This window comes from Lycorma delicatula, chromosome 5, assembly GCF_047948215.1.
Source record: "Lycorma delicatula isolate Av1 chromosome 5, ASM4794821v1, whole genome shotgun sequence".
NCBI classification, from domain to species: Eukaryota; Metazoa; Arthropoda; class Insecta; order Hemiptera; family Fulgoridae; genus Lycorma; species Lycorma delicatula.
This window is the reverse complement of record NC_134459.1, coordinates 158,466,201-158,489,907: the sequence shown is the minus strand read 5'-3', so window position 1 is coordinate 158,489,907 and position 23,707 is coordinate 158,466,201. Positions and strand designations below refer to the sequence as shown.

Below are 23,707 nucleotides of genomic sequence, written 5' to 3'. Positions count from 1 at the left end.
TGAAGAATTTTCTTCCTGCAGTTGGTAATTTTTTAAAAATATTCTATTCTCTTCAACCAGATGTCTCTTTACTCAATCAAATGTTTCCCAATATTATCAGTTTTACATCACTTAAACCCTAACTCTTTCAGGATAGCTGCTAATGTAATTCTAGAACCTATGATTTTGAAAAATCATCCAAATAATGCTTAAATTGAGTTCCAAATGAATTTAGTTCAAATTTTGAACATAAATTTAATTTTGTTTAATATTAATTTTTTGTAAAAAAAAATTAATATCAGAAGATGTCTGAAACAAAAAGAGTACCCTTCAATAAAATAAAAACTTATCTATACAGCAAAATAAAATCCACTTCAAATACAATTAATGGTTTTCATGTCTGGACAGCAAGGCAGAATTGCTACTTTAGTGTTTTTTTTTTCAAGAATATTCCCATTGATAAAATAATATACAACACAAAAGCTTTTGTTGATCTGATTTAATGAATTACTATAATGATATCATTATGTTTTAATTGTGTTTGTAATATATATAATAAGATAAAAAGGAAACCTGCCAATAATATTGCTAAACTTTGAAGGCTTTTACATAGAATTTGTTTGTTTAACTAGTGAACAATAAACAAACCCTCTTCCTCATGGCCCAGTGAGATGAAGATGATATGTAAATGAGGTATAGTCTCAATCAAAATATAGTGCTACATATTTTCTAACTCTCATGCATTTTTCATAAAAAACTTTACAATTAATTTTCTTACTATAAAAACTATTAAATCAATTTTCATACTTAGTAGGTTAAATGACAAGATATGAAGCAAAACAAAATTGAATTGAAATTAAATTTAATTAGAAATAAATTGTTATATCAAGATCTCACTTAGGTAATTACATTTATAAATTTGAGGATGTGCTAATTATAATAAATTTTATTTCATTAATTTTTATGACATATAGATTATTGTGATCAAAATTTGTAATATTTTTAAAAATACAATGTAACATATAACTTATTTTCTTCATTTTTTAAGAACAGAAAAATAATTTTTTGACTTGCCAGTATTATTAATATAAACAAAGAAATGTATGAACATCAAAAACTATCCAAGTAAAGGCAAGGAGAAATAACTCCTTGCCTTTGTAAGGAGTTGAACTAAAGACAAACTAAAACATTGTAAAAAACTGGAGAAGCTCTTCTTTTATCTCAAATAAATGTTTTAAAATAAAAGAACTAAAAAATTTAATGCATACTGGTAGGCTTTTATCAAGGGTTCAATTAAACGTATCTCAAGTACAAACAGCAAAGACTAAACAAAAACAACTGCTGTAAAGTTATTATTCATTTCATTGCATATACAGCACATGTAGGATTAAAGAAATCTCAAAAAATAAATTAAAGAAAGTGAAAATTTTATATTAAAAAAATAATAACTAACTTATTTTGACAAGCATGAAATTTCACCATTCCCAGATTTGTACCCATAACAAAAAATAATAAAATAGGATCTAATAATATATATTGTGTTAATGTTAATACGCCAACATCTGAAACACAAAAATCAAAAGCAATTAATTAAAGACAATGTCTGTTAAAACAATAACATATTTTTTCTATCAACAAAATAATTCTGTGTACACAAGTTCATCATTCAAAATAAAATATCAATATTTAACTACACCTTTGTTAATGAATTAATAATAAATCTTCCTGAAAAAAAATTAACAAAAAACACTGAGTAGAACAAAGAAAAAATCTAAAATCACTGAGTGAATAAAAGAAGACTGATTTTTTTTACCAATAACCTGTTTTTTCTTTTAAAATTAACAGCTTTATCTAAGAAATAGATGCTGAAGTAAATCGGAAATAAAGTCCAATATAAAAAAGATCAAGAACTAAAAAAGAGGAAATAGAAATACCTTTTCACAAGAAAACTATTATAAATATACTCTAACATTTTTGGAGCTTATGAAGACTATAAAACATCAAGAAACACTAAAAGGCAATTTTTTTTATTAATATTATAGTCTCTTTTTGTATCATACCTCCCCAAAAAATATATATTATAATAATAATAATGAAAATAAATACCAAAAATCAATAAATAACTAAAAAAAATTATTTTTTGCTTTAAGTGATAATTTTTTACTATTTTTTACCTCATTTCTTTGTGATTTTTATTTTATTTTTAAAAATCAATAATCTGAATTTTAATTTACATTAAGAAAACAAATTTTAGGAAATCATGTATGCTTTCAAGATACTATATGTTATAAAAAATAAAATAAAATAAATATAATTTAAAAAGAATTGTTAAATTTTGACAAGCATGAAATTTCACCCCTACTAAATTTAAACAAAGTGTATACTTTTACTTCAAAATAATTCCCCCTTCTTACTGAAGACTTCCTTTGCTATAGCTATCCTTCCTTTTATTTCCATTATACTCTTTCAATCCTCTGCCACCATAGTGTCCAGATATCTGTAATTGTTTTTATTTAATTTTTTTCATTTGTTCTTACCCTGAATCATCTTGGTTAGTTCCATTACTTAAATTTTTCTTACATTTATTTTCATTCCATAATCCTTTCACTCAGAACTGTTAACAATCTTTGAAGCACCTGTCTACAAGACACCTGTCTAGCTAGAATTGCCATATCATCAGCAAACCTTATACATTTTATTTTTTGCTCTTCTCTTTCTTCTATACATAGGTAACAAACGGATGGTCTGTGATGGAATTTTTGTAACTCACAATGCCCAGAAATAAAATGTTAACGTAAACAATACTTTACAAGGAAAATAGAAAATAGCTGTCACAGTGGTAATTTTTCTGTACTGCCATTAAAGTACTCTACGATGAGTCATGCTTTCTCATTGCAAGTCGTGATGCTGCTACATTATGTGCTATGATGCACTAAGTTGCAAATACAGCCTTTCTTATAATTTTATTAAAAAGATAATTATTTATTTTATTTTAATAATATTATAATTTATTCTATTTTAAAACTTTATAATGATTTATTCTAATTTCTTCGTCATATAGAGTCGTGTTTATTTATTTATATTTTAAAAAGCATGTAAGAAATGATGTTTAAATTTTATAATTTTAATTTCAACCATAGAATTTACATAGAGAATGTTGTTTTCAACACCAGTCAAGAAAAGAAAAATTGATGAGGAAGGAAGAAAATTCTAAGAAAAGTGGGAGCTGAACTATTTTTATATGAGAGTAAACAGTCAAAATATTTGCTTAATATGTAAGGAACTATTAGCGTTGCTAAAGAATACAGCATTAAGCAACATATTAATCACAAGGAACAATATTCGGGTTTCAAAGAATAAAAGAAGAGAAATTAAAAACAATGAAGAAATCACTTCACAATCAGCAACAAGTATATAAAAAATTCATGAAAATTAATGAATCAGTAAGAATAATTACAAAATAAGCTAGCTAGCTATTTGTTAGCAAAATGTTTAAAATTGTTCAAAGATGGTTTGTTAATCAAAGAATGTTGCAATCTCTGTGGTGGAGTGGTAATGTCTCACTTTTTGTCCACAAGTCCTGGCTTCAAATTATAGTCAGTCAGGCATAGCAATTTCATACGCTATAAAATTCTATTTCCACAACCCATGCATAAGCTTCAAGCTTATGTGGCGATATAAAGAAAAAAAAAGTAAGATAAAAGCAGCTGAAATCATATGTCTACAAAAAGTGTAATCATTTTATGATATTTCATTATCAAGAAATACAGTGGTAAACAAAATTAGTGAAATGGCAGATAACATCAGTTCACAACTATATGTGAACAGAATATATCTACTTCAGAAGTCCTGTTCTTTTATTGCGTTTGATGAAAGTACAGATATAAGAGATATTGTGCAAGTTGCTTTATTTTTTCGTGGTTGCGATAACAACATGAGGATCATCGAAGAATAGTTAGATGTTATCACTCTTTTTGGAACTATGACTGGTGAAGACATTTTTGGTGCTGTGTGAAACTTTTTAGAAAAGTTTAAACTTCCATTTCAGAGACTTGTGTATATAATAACAGATGGTGCCAAATCAGACAGTTGAAAATCAAGGATTTGTGTTGAAACTGACAATAAAATTACAAGATGAGTACCTACATAAATCGAAAACCATGGCTTTCCACTCACTGCCTTATTCATCAACAAGTTCTGTGTTTAAAAATATTAAAATTGATCATGTATTGAAAACCATAACAAAAACAATCAACTTTAAGGTTATAGCACTCGGCCAACTGCAATTTATTTCTTTTCTTAAAAGTCTAGAATCTGAATTCGATGATTTTCCTTACTAAACAGAATTTCAATGGTTATCATGTAACAAAGTTTTAAAGAGATTCTATATGCATTCAGCAGTAATAACCATTTTTCTTGAAATGAAGAGGTAATGATTATAAAAAATCCTTTGTGGGTTTAAGAATCTGGCATTTTTAAATAATACTACAAGCCATCTAAATAATCTTAACATTAGACTGCAAGGCAAAATCTAATGTTGTGTAAAATCTCACTATTGCAATAGTAATATATAAGATGTACAAAAAACTAGCATCTTTAAAAAAAAATAATTTAAAAAAATTCATTTTGATCCATTTTTCTACATGTGAGCAGTTAAAAACACAAAATCTAAATTGCTCTTTCTCACAATATTGTGTCAAAATTGAGGAAATCAAAAATAAATTTGTTAAGTGTTTTAATGATTTTGAAGAGTTTCAAGATACGTTTTCTCTTTTTGTTGGACCTTTTTCATTTGAAATCAAAAAAGCTCCCACTTTGATTCAGTTTTGAAAGACAAATGTCGAGAAGGAATTTCAAAAATATATTTTTACTTAAGTGAAAAATACCTGGAGATTAATGTTCTCTGCACAAATTATGTGCTACTTTGGAGTACATACTTAAGCAAGAAATTATTTTTATGTATGAAGTTAAAAAAAATGGCATTAGATTGAGACAAACAGATAAACTTCTTTTCAATACTGAAAATTATATGTTCCCACTCTTTGAATCCCGATATAGAAAAACTAGTAAGAGGTAAATTCTAACAGGTTTCTGCCACCGTTTACGTCCCAATGTATTCATAAGTACATTGAATAGTTAATTTTTAAATAAAAATAATTTTACAATTAAACATACTAAATTCTAATTACTTGTATTCTGTAGATCTGAATAAAAATTTAAATGTTAATTACATATGAGTTTTAATTTTCCTGCATATGTTATCGAATCAATATATAATATATGAGAAAATTTTATCCAGCCCATGAAAATTATGCAACCACACAAAATGGTCTGTGGCAAAAATGAGTTTGACATACCTGTTCTAATATATTCCTTATCACATCTTCAATGCAAAAGTTGAACAGTGTCAGTGAAAAGCAGCAACCTTGTCTAACACCTCGAGCTAGACCCAACCAGTCAGTCATATTCTTATTTACTTTCATTGTTTCTGTTTATCATATGTATAATTCTATAATAATTAACTTTTTGTCTTTTCATTCTACTTTTTTCTGTTTTAAGAATTTCCGTAATTTTCTTCCATTTGTCTCTATCAAATCCCTTCTCCAAACCTATGAAACACCGACTCATTCCTCTTTTTCTCTTTAAATATCTCTCTCCAACCATTTTTAGTAGCTCAATGGCATCTCTGGTTCCTTTCTCTTTCCTGAAGCTAATATTCTAAATAATGGAACTACTAAATTTATATCCATAACAATGGATTAAACATTAAACAATGATTAATTTACTTGAAAATTAATAAGTTAAATCAAAAAAATAATCATCTAAAAAAAGTCACAAAATAACCATATAAATTAAAAAATCCAACAGATTAGTTATTAAGTATTTAAATTTGAGTAGATATATACTGGTTGTATATCAATATATAATATCTGGAAAATACAAAAATATGTATATGTGTATAAAAATATGTTAAAATAAGTATGGATGAATATTTTATTCCATACAATATATACTAGCAAGCAATATATAATTATTATTCTTTTTATAATAAATTGCAAATATTTTATGAACAGTCATTCAGAACTATTTTACTAAGAATAACAATTTTTATAATAAAAAAATAAAATATCATTTATTTATTGTCTGTTCAAATAATTAAGCAAAAACTAAATTAAATTTCTAATTAAAAGAAAAATCAGTAATAAAATTATTTATCAAGGCTTTTATACCACAAACATTTCTTTATTAAATAATTCACTTCTTAAACTCATTGCTTGTAATATGAAATAGAAAACTTGTGGCTTGTAAAAATGCTAAGCTGATCAGGATTCAAACCTAAGAAATTCTAGATGAAAAGCTGACACTATCACTTTGCCCTGGAGGTGAGTAAACCTTTTTTCTATATCACACAGACTTTTTATACACACTGAAAATATTCAGCCAGACACTGTTTTCATTTTGAATCTATCCGTTCACATAAATAATCTTAATACAACATTTCCGTTGTTTGAATATTACGGCAGCTTCATGATTTTAGAACTTTCATTGCTCCTACTAGTGCTGGCATATAATTTTGAATATATTAATGAGTTAATTTCTGATATATTTTTAAAGATATTGCACAATATTATTAAAAAAATCACTCAGTTCTGCCAGAAAAAATCAAGACAGAATATTATGAACAATTTATAAAACATATATTTATTTATGACTAATGTACTTCAAATTTTATTTGATTTATTACTCTTTGCAAGAGGAGTAATCTCAAAAAATTAAAAAGAGCTTACATTAGGTTATAACTTTAACTTTTTGTGTAATAGCTTTTTCTACTTGTGTACAGCTTTAACTGCTTGAAGTTTAGTACAGCTGTTTTTGGAATAAACTTACTTTTGAAATCTGACAACCACAAAATCTACTGATAGTGAAGCTGACTGATTAGCTTCAGAAAAGATTTATATGTTAACTTATAAGAGAGTGTATAGTAATTTTACAATCTTAAAAAAAGTGTTATCATACTTTTTCAAGGTTATCCTCTTCAATTAATTATTGATTACTTCATAAAAACATGTATGTGAGGTCTGTAAATAAAGTAATGAGATTAGTTTTTTTTTTTAACAGCCAAAGTGGCAACATTGTAATGTTACTAGTAAACATATAGGTATATGAATAGCTGATTTATATTAGACATTAATATTTTTAGTCTATTGTTGCCACATGAGATGTAAACAAACTTTTCGTGAAACGAGTTTTTTGTGCAATACAAAAATAAGTGATACAAATTATGAGTAATGTTGTGCAATCAAGTTTTGTGTTAAATTTGGTGAGAATGCTACTGAAATTTTTTCAAAATTGAAAAGGGCGAATGGAGGTGAAGCTCTGTCACAAGCCCAAGTTTTTGGGTGGTTTAAAGCATTTTCAGATGGCCAGGAATCAGTTGTGGATGGTCCATGATCTGAAAAACCATTAACGTCAAAAAGTAATAACAATGTTGAGCAAATCAGAGACTTGATACAGTCAATGATTAACTGTCAGAATGATTGCAGAACAATTGAATTTGAACCACATTCTGTCAAGTTTTGACAAACAAACTGGACATGAAAAAAGGTTGTGCAAAATTGGTCCCAAAAAACCTCACTGTTGAACAGAAAAACAACAGGGTAGAAGTGCAATCTTCTAGGGCAAATTGAAACTGATCCTGATTTTCTAAAAAATGTTATTACTGGTGATGAATCTTGATATTTGAGTACGACCCAGAAACAAAATGCCAGAGCAAGGAGTGGCACACTTCAAACTCACCATGTCCCATAAAAGTAAAAATGAGCAAATCAAAACCATGCTAATTTACTTTTTTCGATAGTAATGGCATTGTCCATAAGGAGTTTTTGCCTACAGGACAGACTGTAAATCAATATATTTACCAAGAAATTCTTGAAAGACTGCAGAAAAGAGTTGCCCACATGAGACCATCAAAGACAACTGGATGCTGCATCACGACAATGCACCTTGTCACACTGCACTCCAATTAATGAGTTTTTGGCAAAGAAAAACATTCCTGTAGTTCCTCAACCACCTTATTCATCTGACTTGAGTCCCTGCGACTTTTTCCTGTTCCTGACTTTAAAAAACACCTCAAAGGACACTATCTTGGAACAGTAGAAAACATTAAAAAAATGTAACCGACCATCTGAAGGATATTCCGGTTTTTGAGTTCCAACTTTGCTATGAAAAGTGGGAAAAATGTTTGATGCGTTGCGTGGCTTTCCAAGAAAACTAATTCAAAGACGATAGAGTGAGTCCTGTATAACTGGATTGTAAATAAAAATTTTTTCTGAACCAGTCTCATTACTTTATTTACAGACCTCATATATATTCATACATGTATGTATATATACATACAGAAACAGTATGTATGTATGCACATACTATATTTAACTAAAAATTATAATACTATAAAATTATAGTATTATAAGTATTATAGTAACAAGTATAGAAATAATATAATTTATTCAACACAAAAGCTATAAACATGCTTGCTTCAAGTATTGAGAAATTCTGAAGATGTATCGTTGTGGTAGCAGATAAAAATAACAAATATTTAATTTTATATATAAAATTTGACTTATCTTGTAACCCATCTGTAAAATATATTAATGCGTGTAATCTACACTAAATATTTCTGCAATGATTTTTTATTTGCAATATATTAATATGTGATATATGTATATCAACTTCAAGGTAGCATATATGCAGTACAACAAAACTACATTGTACAATACTACATTGTTAACAATAACAAACATAATTTTATGCTGATACCATATGTATATAAAAACATTCTAACAAATACAAAAAAATACATTGAAATAAATTACCACATAATATGAATAATGAAGAAAACACAGCAGCACGTAATGAATACGTCATTTCCCATACAATCAAGAAGGCCATAGGAGTAATACATGCACCAAGAAAGGTACAAAACTGTAAAATATTGTTAAAAGAATTAAAAATTTAAAAAAAGAAGCTTTAAAACATGTATTATTCCATTAATTATTATCATTTATGAAATAAGCTTTACTCAGACCAGCATATATTTGATATATATTATTAGAAAATGATGAATTCAACCAATCAAACTGCTAAGAATTGATCTATCTACCAAATAAATACTAATGACAATTAAATTAAGGTGGTCATAATGTTTTATATAAAATCATGATATAGCTATCTAAACATGAACTGAAAGTACATAATAATCAGTTAACAAATCATAAACTAACGGTCTGAAAATCAGATAGAATTTTTCACATACGGAATTAACAAGCTGCATACATGAAAATTACATCTGTGAAATCAACATACAAGAAATACTTTTCAAAGAAAAAATTTCCTTAAAAGTTAAAAAAGAAGAAATTTTGCATCATAATATTTATTCATGTACTTCATTACTAACAAATACTTCAATATTAATGAAAATTAAAAAGTTAAATGTATTACTGAAATATATTAACCAGTAAGAAAGTGATGGAAAACAGGTGTTTATAGATCAATTTCTTCCATGCATTTCACACAAATATAAAAAACTTGTATTCTTTTAGTTTCCATACTTTTATCCTGACAGCTGACAATTACAAATAACACATTTTATACTTGAATAATTACATATTTTCAACTATGTACAATTAAAAAATTTATAAGTTTTCTGAAAAGTAGTGATATAATTAAAAAATATAACTAACAAGAGTAAAAAAATAAGATTATACCAAATGAAATTTCAATACAAATATTATAAGCCTGATAATAGATTACAGTACAATTTTATTTTTTTAAATAATTACAAGGGTGGTAATTCAAACATGAACGGAATTTTTTTTTTTTTTTTTAATTTATTTATTGAAAAATAAAAGGCAAATATAATTAATTTTTCTACATAGTTTCCGGCTTTAGAAATACATTTCTCCCAACGAGAAGGAAGGTTTTTTATCACAGCATCGTAGAATGAAGCTGGTTGCATCAGGAGCCAATAGCACATGAATCCCTCCACACCCTCGTCATCTTCAAATCATTGCCCTCCTAATGTTCCCAAATGTTATTATCCTAATGCCTTAATCAGCTTCCCAAATTTTATTAGATACATACTGAAGTAATCTTGGAGGGTGGTGAATATCAAGTGTAATCAGCTATTTTCAATGTGTCTACATTGGTTTACTATTTAACAACTTCCCTATTGTTATAGGATACATATTGAAGAAATCTTGGAAGGCGGTGCATATCAAGTTAATCTGCAATTCTGAATGTGTCTCCATTAGTTATATGTTTATCAGCTTACATATATGTATTGGATACATATTGAACTAATCATGGAAAGCGATGTATATCAAGTGTAATCTGCGATTTTGAATGTGTCTCCATTGGTTTAAAATTTATAAGCTTCCCTATTGTTATTTGTCACATCTTGAAATAATCTTGGAGGGCGGTGCATATCAAATATAATTTGCTATTTTCGATGTGGTTCCATTGCTTCAAAATTTATCAGGTTCCCTATTGTTATTGCATATATATTGAACTAATCTTAAAGAAGGGTGAATAACAAATGCAATCTGAAATTTTGAATGCGTCTCCATTGGTTGAAAATTTATTAGGTTCCCTAATATTATTAAATACATATTGAAGTAATCTTGAAGGGTGGTGTATATCAAATGTAATCAGCTATTTTCAATGTGTTTTCATTGGTTTAATATTTATCAACTGCCCTATTGTTATTGGGCGCATATTGAAGTGATCATGGACGATTTTGACGGTGACTCCATTGGTTTAATATTTATGCGCTTCCCTATTGTTATTGAATACATATTGAAGTAATCTTGGAAGGAGGAGGATATCAAGTGTAATCTGCGATTTTGAATGTGTCTCCATTGGTTTAACATTTATCAATTTGTTATTGCATATATATTGAAATAATCTTAATGAGGGGTGAATAAGTGTAATATGAAATTTTTAATGTCTCTTCATTGGTTTAATATTTATAAGCTACCCTAATGTTATTAAAAACATATTGAAGTAATCTTGAAGGATGGTGCATATCAAGGGTAATCTACGATTTTCAATGTGTTTTCATTGGTCTAATATTTATCAACTTCTATATTGATTTGAATAAAAATTAAAGTAATCATGGAGGAAAATGGATATAAAGTGTAATCTGCGATTTTAAATGTCTCCAATGGTTTAATATTTATAAGCTACCTTATTGTTATTGGATACAAACCGAAGTATTATTAAAAGATGTTCCATATCAAGTGCAATCGACGATTATGATGGTGTCTCCATTGGTTTAATATTTATCCGCTTCCCTATTGTTATTGGATACATATTGAAGTAATCCTGGAAAGCAGTACATATCAAGTGTAATCTGCTATTTTGAATGTAACTCCATTGGTTTATTATTTATAGGCTACCTTATTGTTATTGGATACAAACCAAAGTATTATTAAAAGATGTTCCATATCAAGTGCAATCGACGATTATGATGGTGTCTCCATTGGTTTAATATTTATCCGCTTCCCTATTGTTATTGGATACATATTGAAGTAATCTTGGTGGGCGGTCCATATCAAGCGTAATCTACAATTTCGAATGTGTCCCCATTGGTTTAATATTTATCGGCTACCCTATTGTTATTGATCACGTATTCAAGTAAATTTGAACAGCGTTGCATATCAACTTTAAAGTGAGACTTCGATTGTGTCTACATTGGTTTAATATTTATTGGCTACCCTACTGTTATTGGATAAATATTGAAGTAATGATGGTGGGAAGTGCATATCAAGTGTAATCTGCTACTTTGAATGTCTCCATTGGTTTAATATTTAGCAGCTTTCTATTGTTATCAGATACATATTGAAGTAATCTTGGAGGGCGATGCATATAAAGTCTAATCTGCTATTTTCAATGTGTCTCCATTGGTTTAATATTTATCAACTTCCCTATTGTTATTGGACACATATTGAAGTAATCTTGGAGGGCTGTGCATATCAAATGTAACCTGCAATTTTGAACGTGTCTCTATTGGTTTAATATTTCTTAGCTTCCCTATTGTTATTTGATACATATTGAAGTAATCTTGGGGGGGGGGGGCAGGGCATATCATGAGTAATCTGTGATTTTGAATGTGTCTACATTGTTTTAATATTTAACAGCTATCCTATTGTTATTGGGTGCATATTGATGTAATCTTGAAGTATATTATTTAGCTTTCATTAAATCACTTACAATTATTTGTAAGAAAAAAATAAAAAGTAAATAAAAAATAAAAAAAAATACTCGCGTGTTTAAAGTAGGCCTATTGGCGTGGGATTTCACTCATGTAAAAAAAAAATCTCTACGCGCCACTGTTGCCACCTCTTGGGTGATGTGGAAACCCAACCATTATTCTTATTGAAATAAAAAAATCCTTCAATGTGTAATTTTATCCGCAGTTTAGCGATGGATGTTGACAGTCACATCGGTGTGGACGATTAGATTTTTTCCGAAAGATCGCGTAAGAGCGTTGCGTCATCTTATGAAAATTAAAATTGCGGCGTTTCCTCACGCACAAGTATAACCGCAGACGTTCGCCTTTCAATACGGTTAGAGTTGTTTTCAATTATGACGCCACTAACGCTGAATTTCACAGCGGATTACAGGAATATTTAGACAGTTTAAAAATCGATACTGTAGACGGTTTGTGTAGACATTATATTAATTATAGTGATTACGATGGGGAGGACGTTTACCAATTCGGTTAACGAATTGAAGTTTATTGTGTTGTATATTTGCAAATATTGTTTTATGATGCTCGTCCCACTCTGTTCACTGTGATGATGAAACACATGCTATCGATTGTAAGAAATTCGACTATTGCGGCCGTGGACTACCAGCATACTTGTGTTCGCGCGAATTGATTATTGAAAACATGAAAAGACTACACGCTATTGTGCGTGCAAATAAATACGAAGTGTTATGGGAAAGTCCGTGCACCTGTACAGTTATCGAAGTAACGAACTCATCAGGTTATTTTGGAAAATTGCCAAAGGACGAGTAAGTAAAAAGATAGATCACACACGCAATCACCCTTCGAGTGTGAGCACTGCGTTTGTAAAGATGGACACCATGGCATTTATTAGCATTTTCATCGATAAAGACTGTTTTCTAAGGAAAATACCGTTCAAGAGGTTGACCGATCTTGGTATCGGTGTGAGCTACGTACTGTTGGAAATGAGAAAAATATTTACTCAATACGGCGAGTCCCGTATTTGCGTTATGTTTACGACAGCGATCCGGAAGAACTGGGTTGCTTTCAAACCTTATTACTTAAGTCATATACAAATAGATTTACCGAAGACGAATTGAACATTGTAAAAAAATCGTTCGATGAAATTTACTTGTTATGGAAATAAAAAAAACACAACGAAGACGAATTCACTGAGGATATAAATGTAAGTTTGTAAAAAACTCAACGCAGTTGGTACTTCCTAGTGGTGGTGGTGGTAACTTGGACGGATATGCTTGCTGATAAGCACGATCAAACTTGTTCGTTGTCGGGCATTCAGTTACGTATCGCGTACTAAACTGTTTTGGTGTCCGTAAACGTAGAAAAATGAGATTTTTAATCAATTCTGGTATTTTATTACGTTTCTGCTAAACCGTTCTTAAATGATGATAATGTACGACTATATAAATATATTCAAGATGATGTGTTGTGCCCTTTTATCGTAAAGTAAAGATTGTAAATACAGTACCAGATATTCAAATTACTTGTAAGAATACACTAGACGATTGTGAACATTGTAAGTGTTATCAGGCTTATTATCAAAAAACGATTGTGGATAAAAATAATATACCAGTTGAGGTACGTAGAAATATTGGTTGTTACTCGATAAAGAGTTCAAAACTAAATAATATTTCAACAGTCGCCTTTAAATCTTTTATAAAAAAATAAAATCTTACACGAGTGTTTGTAGGCCTATTGGGGAGAGATTTCACTCACATAAAAAAATTTCAACGCGCCACGCAGTTACTACCTCCTCGGTGGTGTGGAAACGCAACTCAAACAAATGTATTTTTTTTTGTGGTGGTAAAGGTTTTTAAGAGACTTATAAAACTTCTCTCAACCTCTTACAACGCGAATGTACCTTTACCCGAGAGGATTACATCGATTAAATTCTTAAATGTACATAATTATAATTTTGTGTAACAGTATTTTTTGCTTTATTCTTTTTTTCTTTTAAGGTCTTCGGTTTTCATGAATTTGATTATTATTATTTTTATTATTAGTTTGTTAAAGTTTGCAAATACTAAAAAATCTCACCAATATTTGGATCAATATTTTCTTAATTATCGCACTCTATGTCATACAATATAAATTGCTCGTCGGTAGCTAGATCCATTGTGTATTGCGTACAGTGTACCGTCCCTCTCATTTAAATATTTGCTTACTAACGAGTTCAAAGTTGATTTGCGATTACTGTTTTATAAGGAAACCCCGAAAAAAATATTTATCATTAATAAGCAGGTTCAACCTTGTTCATTTGTGGTTGATAAGAAATATTATTTATCGATTCTTGGAAAAAAACTGAATGCGGTCGCTGATAAGCAGAATCAAAAACATGTTCGTGTGGTTAATTAAAAAACTTTTCCTTGATCGGGTGGGTATAAATAGCCATTCGTAACCACCCTAGCTCATTCTAAAGCGTACTGTAGCACAAGAAACATCACCATGTCTGAAGGAAACAGAAGATTTTATTCATCAGTTGAATAAGAGACTTATCGCTACCAATCTTGAAACAAAGAGCGTTGGCGATCTTACAGTTGGCAAACCATATGAGGTTCTGTGGCTGAGGAAAATGGCCACTCGTTATGGGAAGAGCATAGTCTGCCGTTTACAAGATGGTGAAGAGGAACCGGCATTCAATGTATACTTACCAAGACGATTTGCTGATACACTTACTGAAGATGAGTTCGACACTATGGTAAATATCAAGCTGAAGCTTATATTTAAAGGACGCGTTGGTAAAGCTCTTGATGTGGTATTTGAATAACGATTAACTGGTAGCTATTTAAACTGTCCTTTTCAGAATAACACATTACATTAACACAAAATTACACAAACACACATAAAACAAAAAACACTTTAAAGCCCCATACAATAATGTAACTATTGTTTTACAAAACGATATTTATTTACATTTATTGAATGCAGTGGTTCCAAGGCCCGTGACACGATATGATATTGGATTTTTCCACTATCAATTGTTACAAATGGTGAGAAGTGTTTAACAAAAACGGGTTTAGTACTTTGTTCTAATTTTAAAACTTATCGCGAGCGTCTTATTCGTTCGCCGACGATAATAAATTCATTTGTGCTTCAGCATTCGATGCAAACGGTTCAACATCAAGACTTCAAAAATGAATATTTCATTAACAACGTATATACAGCTTTTGTGTTACATTATAATTACTGTTAAGTTGTCTCCATTCGTTATTCTACGAAACGTACAGGCAAACTTTAGGCTTTCGGTGTAAAATACCACAGCAAAGATCCGTACCGGTAATTAGTCTTGCAAAAGATTTAAGTTCTCAAAGATTTACTTTCAGATCGGTTTATGTCGTTCTACATCGTTGTGATATAGGTTCGGGATGTTGTCATCAGAGTCCTGAATTCGTGTCAACCGGACGTTGATGATATCGAAGAGGCGACGTTACAAATTAACATCACAGAACAGTTTATTGATAACACTTTGAAAATGTTTCATAGAAAAATTGTAGTTTCAAATCGTACAACATGCAGTATTCAGGATATCACCATACTATCAGATGAATTTTTCCGTGTTGTGGAGTGGGGAGACTGTGACGTTCTGATTAGTAGAGAGTAGGGCGTGGCAGTTGTGGTGGTGAGGAGGAGCTTATAAATATAGTGTAACCAAGCGAAGTAGTTTATCCACCCTCCAACTGGTAAAAATAATAGACGACCTTGTCGGAGGCCTGAACAGGAAACGGGTCACTGCAGCCGTTTTTCTGGATGTGGCCAAGGCCTTTGACAAAGTTTGGCATAGCGGGCTGCTTTATAAGCTAGCGCGATCGGCGATCCCCTACCGCTATGTCAGACTGATGCGGTCATATCTGCTAGACCGACATTTTGTCGTGCGCGTAGGGGAAACGATTTCCTCCACCAGAGAAATAGCCGCTGGGGTTCCCCAAGGAGCAGTACTTTCCCCGTTCTTGTACACTTTGTACGTGAACGATATGCCGCTGTCGGAAGGGGTCAAAACGGCCCTTTACGCAGACGACACGGCATATTTCTACGAATCCGCAAATGTGGATTACGCGGTCCGGAGGCTCCAAAGGCAGCTGGACTTAGTGGAACCGTGGCTCGACATGTGGAGAATCAGGGTCAACGGTGAAAAATCGGTGGCCGTGATGTTCACATGCAAGACACGAAAACCGACCAGAGAGCTGGAAATCTCAGGGGAGAAAATCCCTTTTGAGAAAACAGTTAAGTACCTGGGGGTGGTGTTGGACAGGCGGCTTACCTTCGGCGAACATGTAAATTATGCGACCCGGAGGGCTAAGGCCGCCAGAGCCTCACTATACCCAGTGCTGAACAGTGCCAGCCCATACCCACTGGCAACTAAGCTTCTCATTTTTCGGCTGTACGTACTGCCGATTCTAACATATGCTTACCCGGCATGGGGGACAATGTTGAGCTCCTCGCTTCAAAAGAAGATCGAGGCCGTCCAAAACATCGCGTTGCGGACGATCTTTGGAGCTCCGTGTTTCGTCAGGAACGCCACTCTCCGATCTGATGCGAGATTTCAATCCGTGTCCGAGGTGGGGGTGGCGCAGGCGCGCAGACTGTTCGGGAGAGCGGCTGTGTCCGAACACAGTCATCTTCGGGATATCTGCAGAGAGGACCCAACTCCGACAGTTGTAAGGAAGCGGCCTCACGCCGTACTGGACGAACCACCGTGATGGTGCGGTGCGGTAGCCGAAAATCGACAAACCAGGCTTAGGGGCCTCCATATCGCATGAGCCATAAACGGAATAGTGCGTCAGACGCGTTTCCGGGGTCGCGAGTGAATAGTTTTTTCGCGAGTTATATAGTTTGAAGACTTCAAATACGGTAAGTCGCGCACAAAACAAAAACGCGGTCTAAAAAAAAAAAATGTGTTTTGTTCTGTTTCTCTTGTTTCAGAAACGGGAGAAACGTGGATGTGGAACGACGCGTCGTGCCGTCTCATCCTGCCAGTCGAAAGAAAAGTAAAAATTAAATTTTTTTTTTTTTTTTTTTTTTTCCTCGTGTGTGTGTTCTGCTTCTTTTGTTGCAGATGCCAACAGCCACCACAAAAACAGATGGTTTCTTCACTGCGGCCACGCGGTCCCCCCAACCCCTTCTCAGACACACGCGTGTCTGAAGGTTAATAATTACGTGGAGAGAATAATTACTGTTTACTTCTTTCCAGAAAATCGCCGCCCCAAAACCGCGATCGCGAATAGGTATCACCATCTGTAAGTTAAACTTACAGTAAGATAAAATAACCCAGCAATTGCGACTCCTCCGGAAAAGGGGACACATTGCTCCCTCCTTATAGCTAGTGCCCCGTTGTGGCGTATTCCTGCTAGCCTATTAAAGAGTTAGCACCGAAAGGACTTCAGTGGACGGTCTGAAGGGGAATTACGTCGGGAGGACAGGCTTTATAAGCCTAGCCTTCCGCGGTCGGCCCATGAAATGGGTTCGATAACGCTGGTTTAACAACGGATTGGAATGCAATTAAATCCGTCTTAAATTCACTAAAATAATAATAGACAAAACTTGAAAAATTAGATCCGAGATTAAAAAATAACCCTTTTAAAAACAAGCCCGATTAGAAAGATCCAGCAGCAAGGGACTCTGTCCAGGTTCTGCGATAAAGTAGGGAGTAATAGACTCCTGCCAACTTTGCATTCCATTCCATTCCAAGTAGTTTATTCTTTGAGAAACGCTCGAGGTGTAAACATCATGATTGAAGTTAGTGAAGAGGATGTGCGCGTACGTGTCGGTGACCAACGTCTGACGCCAATGTTTTCAAATTAAAACAGTTTTGTATATATTGTCGATTTATCTGAACACAATTTCAATAAAAACGGTGATAACCTGATCGGGAAGTTCGTTTTCAATTACGATATTATTATTGCGAATTTGAATGCGGTGATAAAGCTATCGCACTTATTGGCAGTAACGACGGTAACGTGAAGGCGTTCAAATTAAATCGTTCGTCGAATGTGAAGTTGGACGCGACGGTGTTAAAAGATCTCAATACTCCTCGAAAAAACAACGTACTCGCTGTAAACGTATACGCTGCGAATGAAAAACGAAGAGTAACTGTTCATGTGGCGTCGGACGGAGGACTTTTCTTCAGGACACGCGATGAGGTAGATTGTTCTACCAACCATTGTGACGGCTGTGATGATACCCAACCGCTGATGGTCGCGTACGACACAGATAAAAATTCAGAAATCGAATACGTTAAAACCAATCGATATATGAGAGGGGGTCATATCGCTTCTCTTTATTTTATTTTATACAAGAATACGAAACGCAAAGAAAAAGACGAAGAAGAGGATAAAGAAAACCGTCAACGATCGTCTACTAGAATTTCTAAAATGTTTAAAAAGGTCCTTTTAAGGACTACAACACAATCAACACAAAATTACACACACAAAACAAAAACACTTTAACCCCCATACAATAATGTAACTAACTATTGTTTTTTAAAAAACTATATTTAATTACATTTATTGAATGCAGTGCTTCCAAGGCCCGCGACATGATCTGTTAATAGATTTATCTACTATCGAATTGTTACAAATGGTGAGGAAAGTGTTTAGCAAACTTTCGTTTTCGATTGTATGTAACGGGGTAACGCGGATTAATTTGTGGCGTTTTAGGTTTTTTAAAAGGGCATGGTACATTAGACGGATGCGTGCGAGTTATTTTTTTATTTTTAACACAGTTTATGTATGCGAAACATATTCTTCTTCATGATACTTCTTTACAAGAACGCGATGGGATGAACAACAAACGCAAATGATGGGTAATGATAAACTTGCACGATCACAGGTTTCGCATACATAAATGGGAGTTAAATTTTAAATGAGATTTTTTTGTGCAAGTTTATCATTACCAATCATCTGCGTTTGTTGTTCATAACATCCCGGTCTTGTAAAGACATATCATGAAGACGTTTTCATTTCTTAAGATGTATAGTCGAGTGTTTTGCAGGCCTCTACGGGAGATTTCACACTAAAAAAAATCTCAATGCGCCACGGTTGCTACCTCTTGGGTGGTATGGAAATGCAACAACACCCCGTGGCGTGGAACTTTTGGCGCGAAACGCCGTGCCGACCTGACCGCGTCGGTCGGTCGGTCGATTCTTCAGTCGAGCGCCGCCAGCCGCGCGGTAAACATCCCGCGTCGCTCCGTCGACGCACGCACGCAAACACACGCGCAGACGCTACCTCCCGGTGCCGGATCTACGACGGAAACCGCTCTCACTCCATCGCGCGCGGCGACGCCTCCCGGCGCGATAGCCTCGACGACCAGGATCATACTCGAGATACGTCTAAATTTTTATTCACACACACAGACTGATGTGACGTTAAAACTCAAAGTCAGCGATCTCTGCAGCGGTGGTTACAGACACTAAATTAAAAAAAAAAAATGGTTTGTGTGGAACTACGTTTCACACGAGATTTGAGCGTGACAACGTCTTGCAAAGACCTTTGATTGTAGTGTCGCAAAAAAACTTGTTATCCTTATGAAGTAAACACATGTTTTTTGAGAAACTGGCGTTGAGCTCGATGAAAATACCAATTAATTAAATTCATCCATTATTTGGATGTTTTAAAAAATTACTTGTTTAAACAAACAAATTGAATCTAAGTGATTGTTTAATTAGCTAATGAAACACGTTAATATTCCATTTTTCATTTCATTTAATAATAATAATTAATATTAATAATATTTGCAAGTTTAAATTGAATGATTTGTTCAAAAATAATTATGAACAACTTGTTATAGAAATAAACTTTAATCAAATCAATGTTGATAAAGTGTCAATTTAAAACGATGAAATTGAAATCATAAATCAAATTCATAAAATTGCAGTTTTTGCAAAGCCCGCCAAAACCTGCTTGACATGATAGTATATTACATTGCACGACGGTTAAACGGTTCAACTTGTCATTAAAACTTCTAAATATGTTTAAAACTCGTGTTAAGTAAATCGAAATTCTGGTTAAAAAACATTGATATTCAATTTTTAAATATTATTTATAGTTTTTGCAAGTTTAAAATAATTTTGCATAGTTTTAAATAATTTGTTTAAATATAATCATGAATAATTAATTATAGAAATAAACTGAAATCAAATCAATGACAATAAATCAAGTGGAAGAGAGATAGATGCGGCACAAACCGAACGCTTAGGCCGATCGTGCCTCTCTCTTGCTCGTATGCTCGGCTCAGGCGGAACGGGACAATGAGTCATGCTTTTTCGTGCGTGCTGCCGGCGTTCATCGATTTATAAGACGTTGTCACGTCAAAAAATCATAATTTCATCGCTTATGTTGAACAAATTTCACTCACTCTACAGACCGACCGCCGTAGCCAAACCATCTAAGGCGTCAGTTAACAACTCAACCAACTGTCCACGGTTCGAAACCTAACCGATCCAAATTTTTTTCAATTCAAATATTATTCACATTAATGTTCATTCACCAACTACAGATTCATAGACAGAACATGTTTCAAATGTAATCTTTACTTGTATAGATTAATACCAACATAACCATTGATCCATATAAATTCTTGTAGTTTTTTTTCTCTTTAATATTATACCTCTACATTTAACTTTTTTTTCAGTGTTCTAATAAGTGGTACATAAACATAAGGGCACAACAAATAAATACACTGCTGAATATTTTGACTTCTATAAAAAAAAATAACAGAGATCAGGAAAAATCTAAATAGTAGTAAAATTTTTAATTCTAATTAATTAGCTAATTAACTAATTAATTGGATTAATTATTTAGATTAAATTTAAATACTACTAAAGTAGATTATTTTGTTCTAATTACTAATAAATACTAGTTATCTAATTAATTAGAATTTAATAATTCAAAATATGCTTTTGCAGTAATTAGTTTTGTTGTCTTTTTCAAAAATGGTAAAAATACTATTAACATATACAAGTACAAATTAAAATAAAGATTTAAAATTTTGCAGAAACTTTTCGACAGCTTTATAACTCAAAATTAAAAAAAAAAAATGTTCAAATTAATGGAAGTAAAGTACAAATAGTGGAAACAGGAAGTTTCCCTGTGTTTGTAGTCGTATGCCTTGGTCAGAACTGTTTTGATCAAAGTCTTATGTCTACAGGGTTGGCCACAGCAGTACATTCCAGGAAAATCTACAGCTGTAGTAGTCTCATATGTGGCGAAGAGGAGGAGGATCAATGCTGCTTAGCTAGGGCTTAAGAAAAATTCTGCCATTCTTGAAATTCTAAGCAGAAGAACCTAAGTAATGATTTTTTTAGTATAAAATTAATTATGGTATTTATTCCCAAAAATGTATATGGATCAGAGCTGAAGTTTATAATAGTTTTACTTATATAATAGAGGATGGTAAAAATGAAAGCAATAGTTTTACTCTTGTTTGAAAGATTCATGTTTAATAAACCAAACATCCAACCCACAGCACAGACAGTATGCTCTTTTACGTAAAACAGTAACCAATAAACAAGAGCCAGATTTAAATTTCAGTTTCATTAGTGATAAAATCAACTACTGAAAACACATCTGCAGTAATATGTACAGAGCTGTAGATGGGAAATCAAAAATCAATTGTTTTCACTGTAACCACTTGCATAGTTTAACTGTTAGATAATCCACTAATCATTATTAATTTTGTAAACAACTCTTAGAATAAATTAAATTTTATGTTAATATTACATTTTGTAATACTCACAATTCTCATTCCCACATAATTAACATTTTCATATTTATCACCCGGTTTTTCAAATGGAAAACTGCCATCATAGCCACTTATGTAACCAGATAATGCTATCAACATCTACAAGAAATATGAAAGAAATCATTTAAAAACCAAAATAAAAAAATAAAATTAAATGTAAAAATATATTATATATATATATATATATATATAATAAAGGATTACATGGTAATTAAGATTTAAAAAAAAATCAAAACCATTTAACAATTTATCCTTAATTTAATTTATCTTAAATTTTCCAAGTTATTATTCTATTATTTTTTTTATTCTAATCAGCAGAAAGAACATTGTACCTCTTTTTCAAACCTTAAGAAACACTAACAAAAACAAACCGAATCCTATTTCTGCTGACTGTAATAGTGATTAAGTTGTAATAAATTAACATATTATACTATACAATTATTTGCAGTTTATAACAAATATAAAAAATACATTTGAAAGATTACATCCCATATTATTTTTTACACTGTCAGTCTTAAAAATCTGAAAGATTTCAAATCTTACAGTTGTTAGTTCATATTTCCAATACAGGGATCCCACTGAGGAACATTTAGCGAGATGGGAGAGGATCCTTCATATTGTGGGTAATGGTGCAGTCCTTATCGGTGCCGATGTTAATGCAAAGTTGCTTTTCTGGCACAGTTGGATCACTGATCATGGCGGTGACTAAACTGAAAGTCTCCTTACACGTCAGAGTGGTTGACGGATGAAGGGCCTTTTCAGCTACAAATATTGACATTACCATTGGTAGGGACATCCCTAGCAGGATCCTTCACTGATCTGTGGTCGATGACTGTTCTAGCGATCATCGATTGATACTTTTTGAAATAGCGGATGAGCTGCACGATGGCCATGAAGGACACTTTCCAGTTTACCCAGGGCGCTTCCTGCATAGGAAGGCGGACTGGCCAAAATCCTCCTCTTTGTTGGAGTCCAAACTGGAGATTTTTTCTCGAGAAATTGATGGTCTGCCATTAGATGTCCTAGCAGAAAATTTCACTTTTGCAGTGGTGGCAGCAGCTGAAGCTGCCATTCCTAGAGGCACTGGCCGGAAACGTATATCTGGTTGGTGGTCTCAGAATCTGACAACAATGAATCAGTCGTGAATTGACTCAGAAGGCTGCACAATGAAGGGCACAATGACGGCATGCAGCCCTAATCACGGATTACTGCAGAAGGAGGGCTAGGTACTTCCATAGCATTAGGTCCTACAAGTATAATTCCTGGCATTCCTTCATTCAGGAACAAGGGAATAGAGATCCTTGGGGCATTGTATATAGAGCCCTTGGGCATATGCACAGGAAAGATGTCCTCTTGTCAGCTTTGTCGACCTGCAAGGGTGTGGAAATTGATAAGGACTGTGTCCTTAATATTTTGCTGAATGATTGCTGCCGGATGACACTATGGTGGGTGAAGTTTCATACAACCGACGTGTCAGATGAGAAGTTGCAGCTTTTGAGACCAACTTACAATCTTCTGAGATCACTGAGGCAGAGGTGCATCATGTGATCTGTAGTATGGCACGGCACAAGGCCCCCACATATGATTATATCACAGTGGAGCTCCTCATCCATGTACTTCCAGTAGTTTTTGGTCCTCTTAACTATAATTTATAATAGGTTCACCGGCCACTTTCCAGCG

General features: G+C 32.6%; 1 protein-coding gene across 1 annotated transcript in view; it reads right to left on the bottom strand.

The window, feature by feature from the left end:
* Positions 1-23,707, bottom strand: part of tw (Protein O-mannosyl-transferase 2) — an 83,546-nt gene that overhangs the window by 48,581 nt on the left and 11,258 nt on the right. The window contains exons 4-6 of the mRNA XM_075367397.1: positions 22,022-22,126; positions 8,853-8,961; positions 1,433-1,541 (exon numbers count right to left, since the gene is read on the bottom strand). Coding sequence (XP_075223512.1) covers positions 1,433-1,541; positions 8,853-8,961; positions 22,022-22,126 — 323 coding nt within the window. The remainder of the gene's footprint in view (positions 1-1,432; positions 1,542-8,852; positions 8,962-22,021; positions 22,127-23,707) is intronic.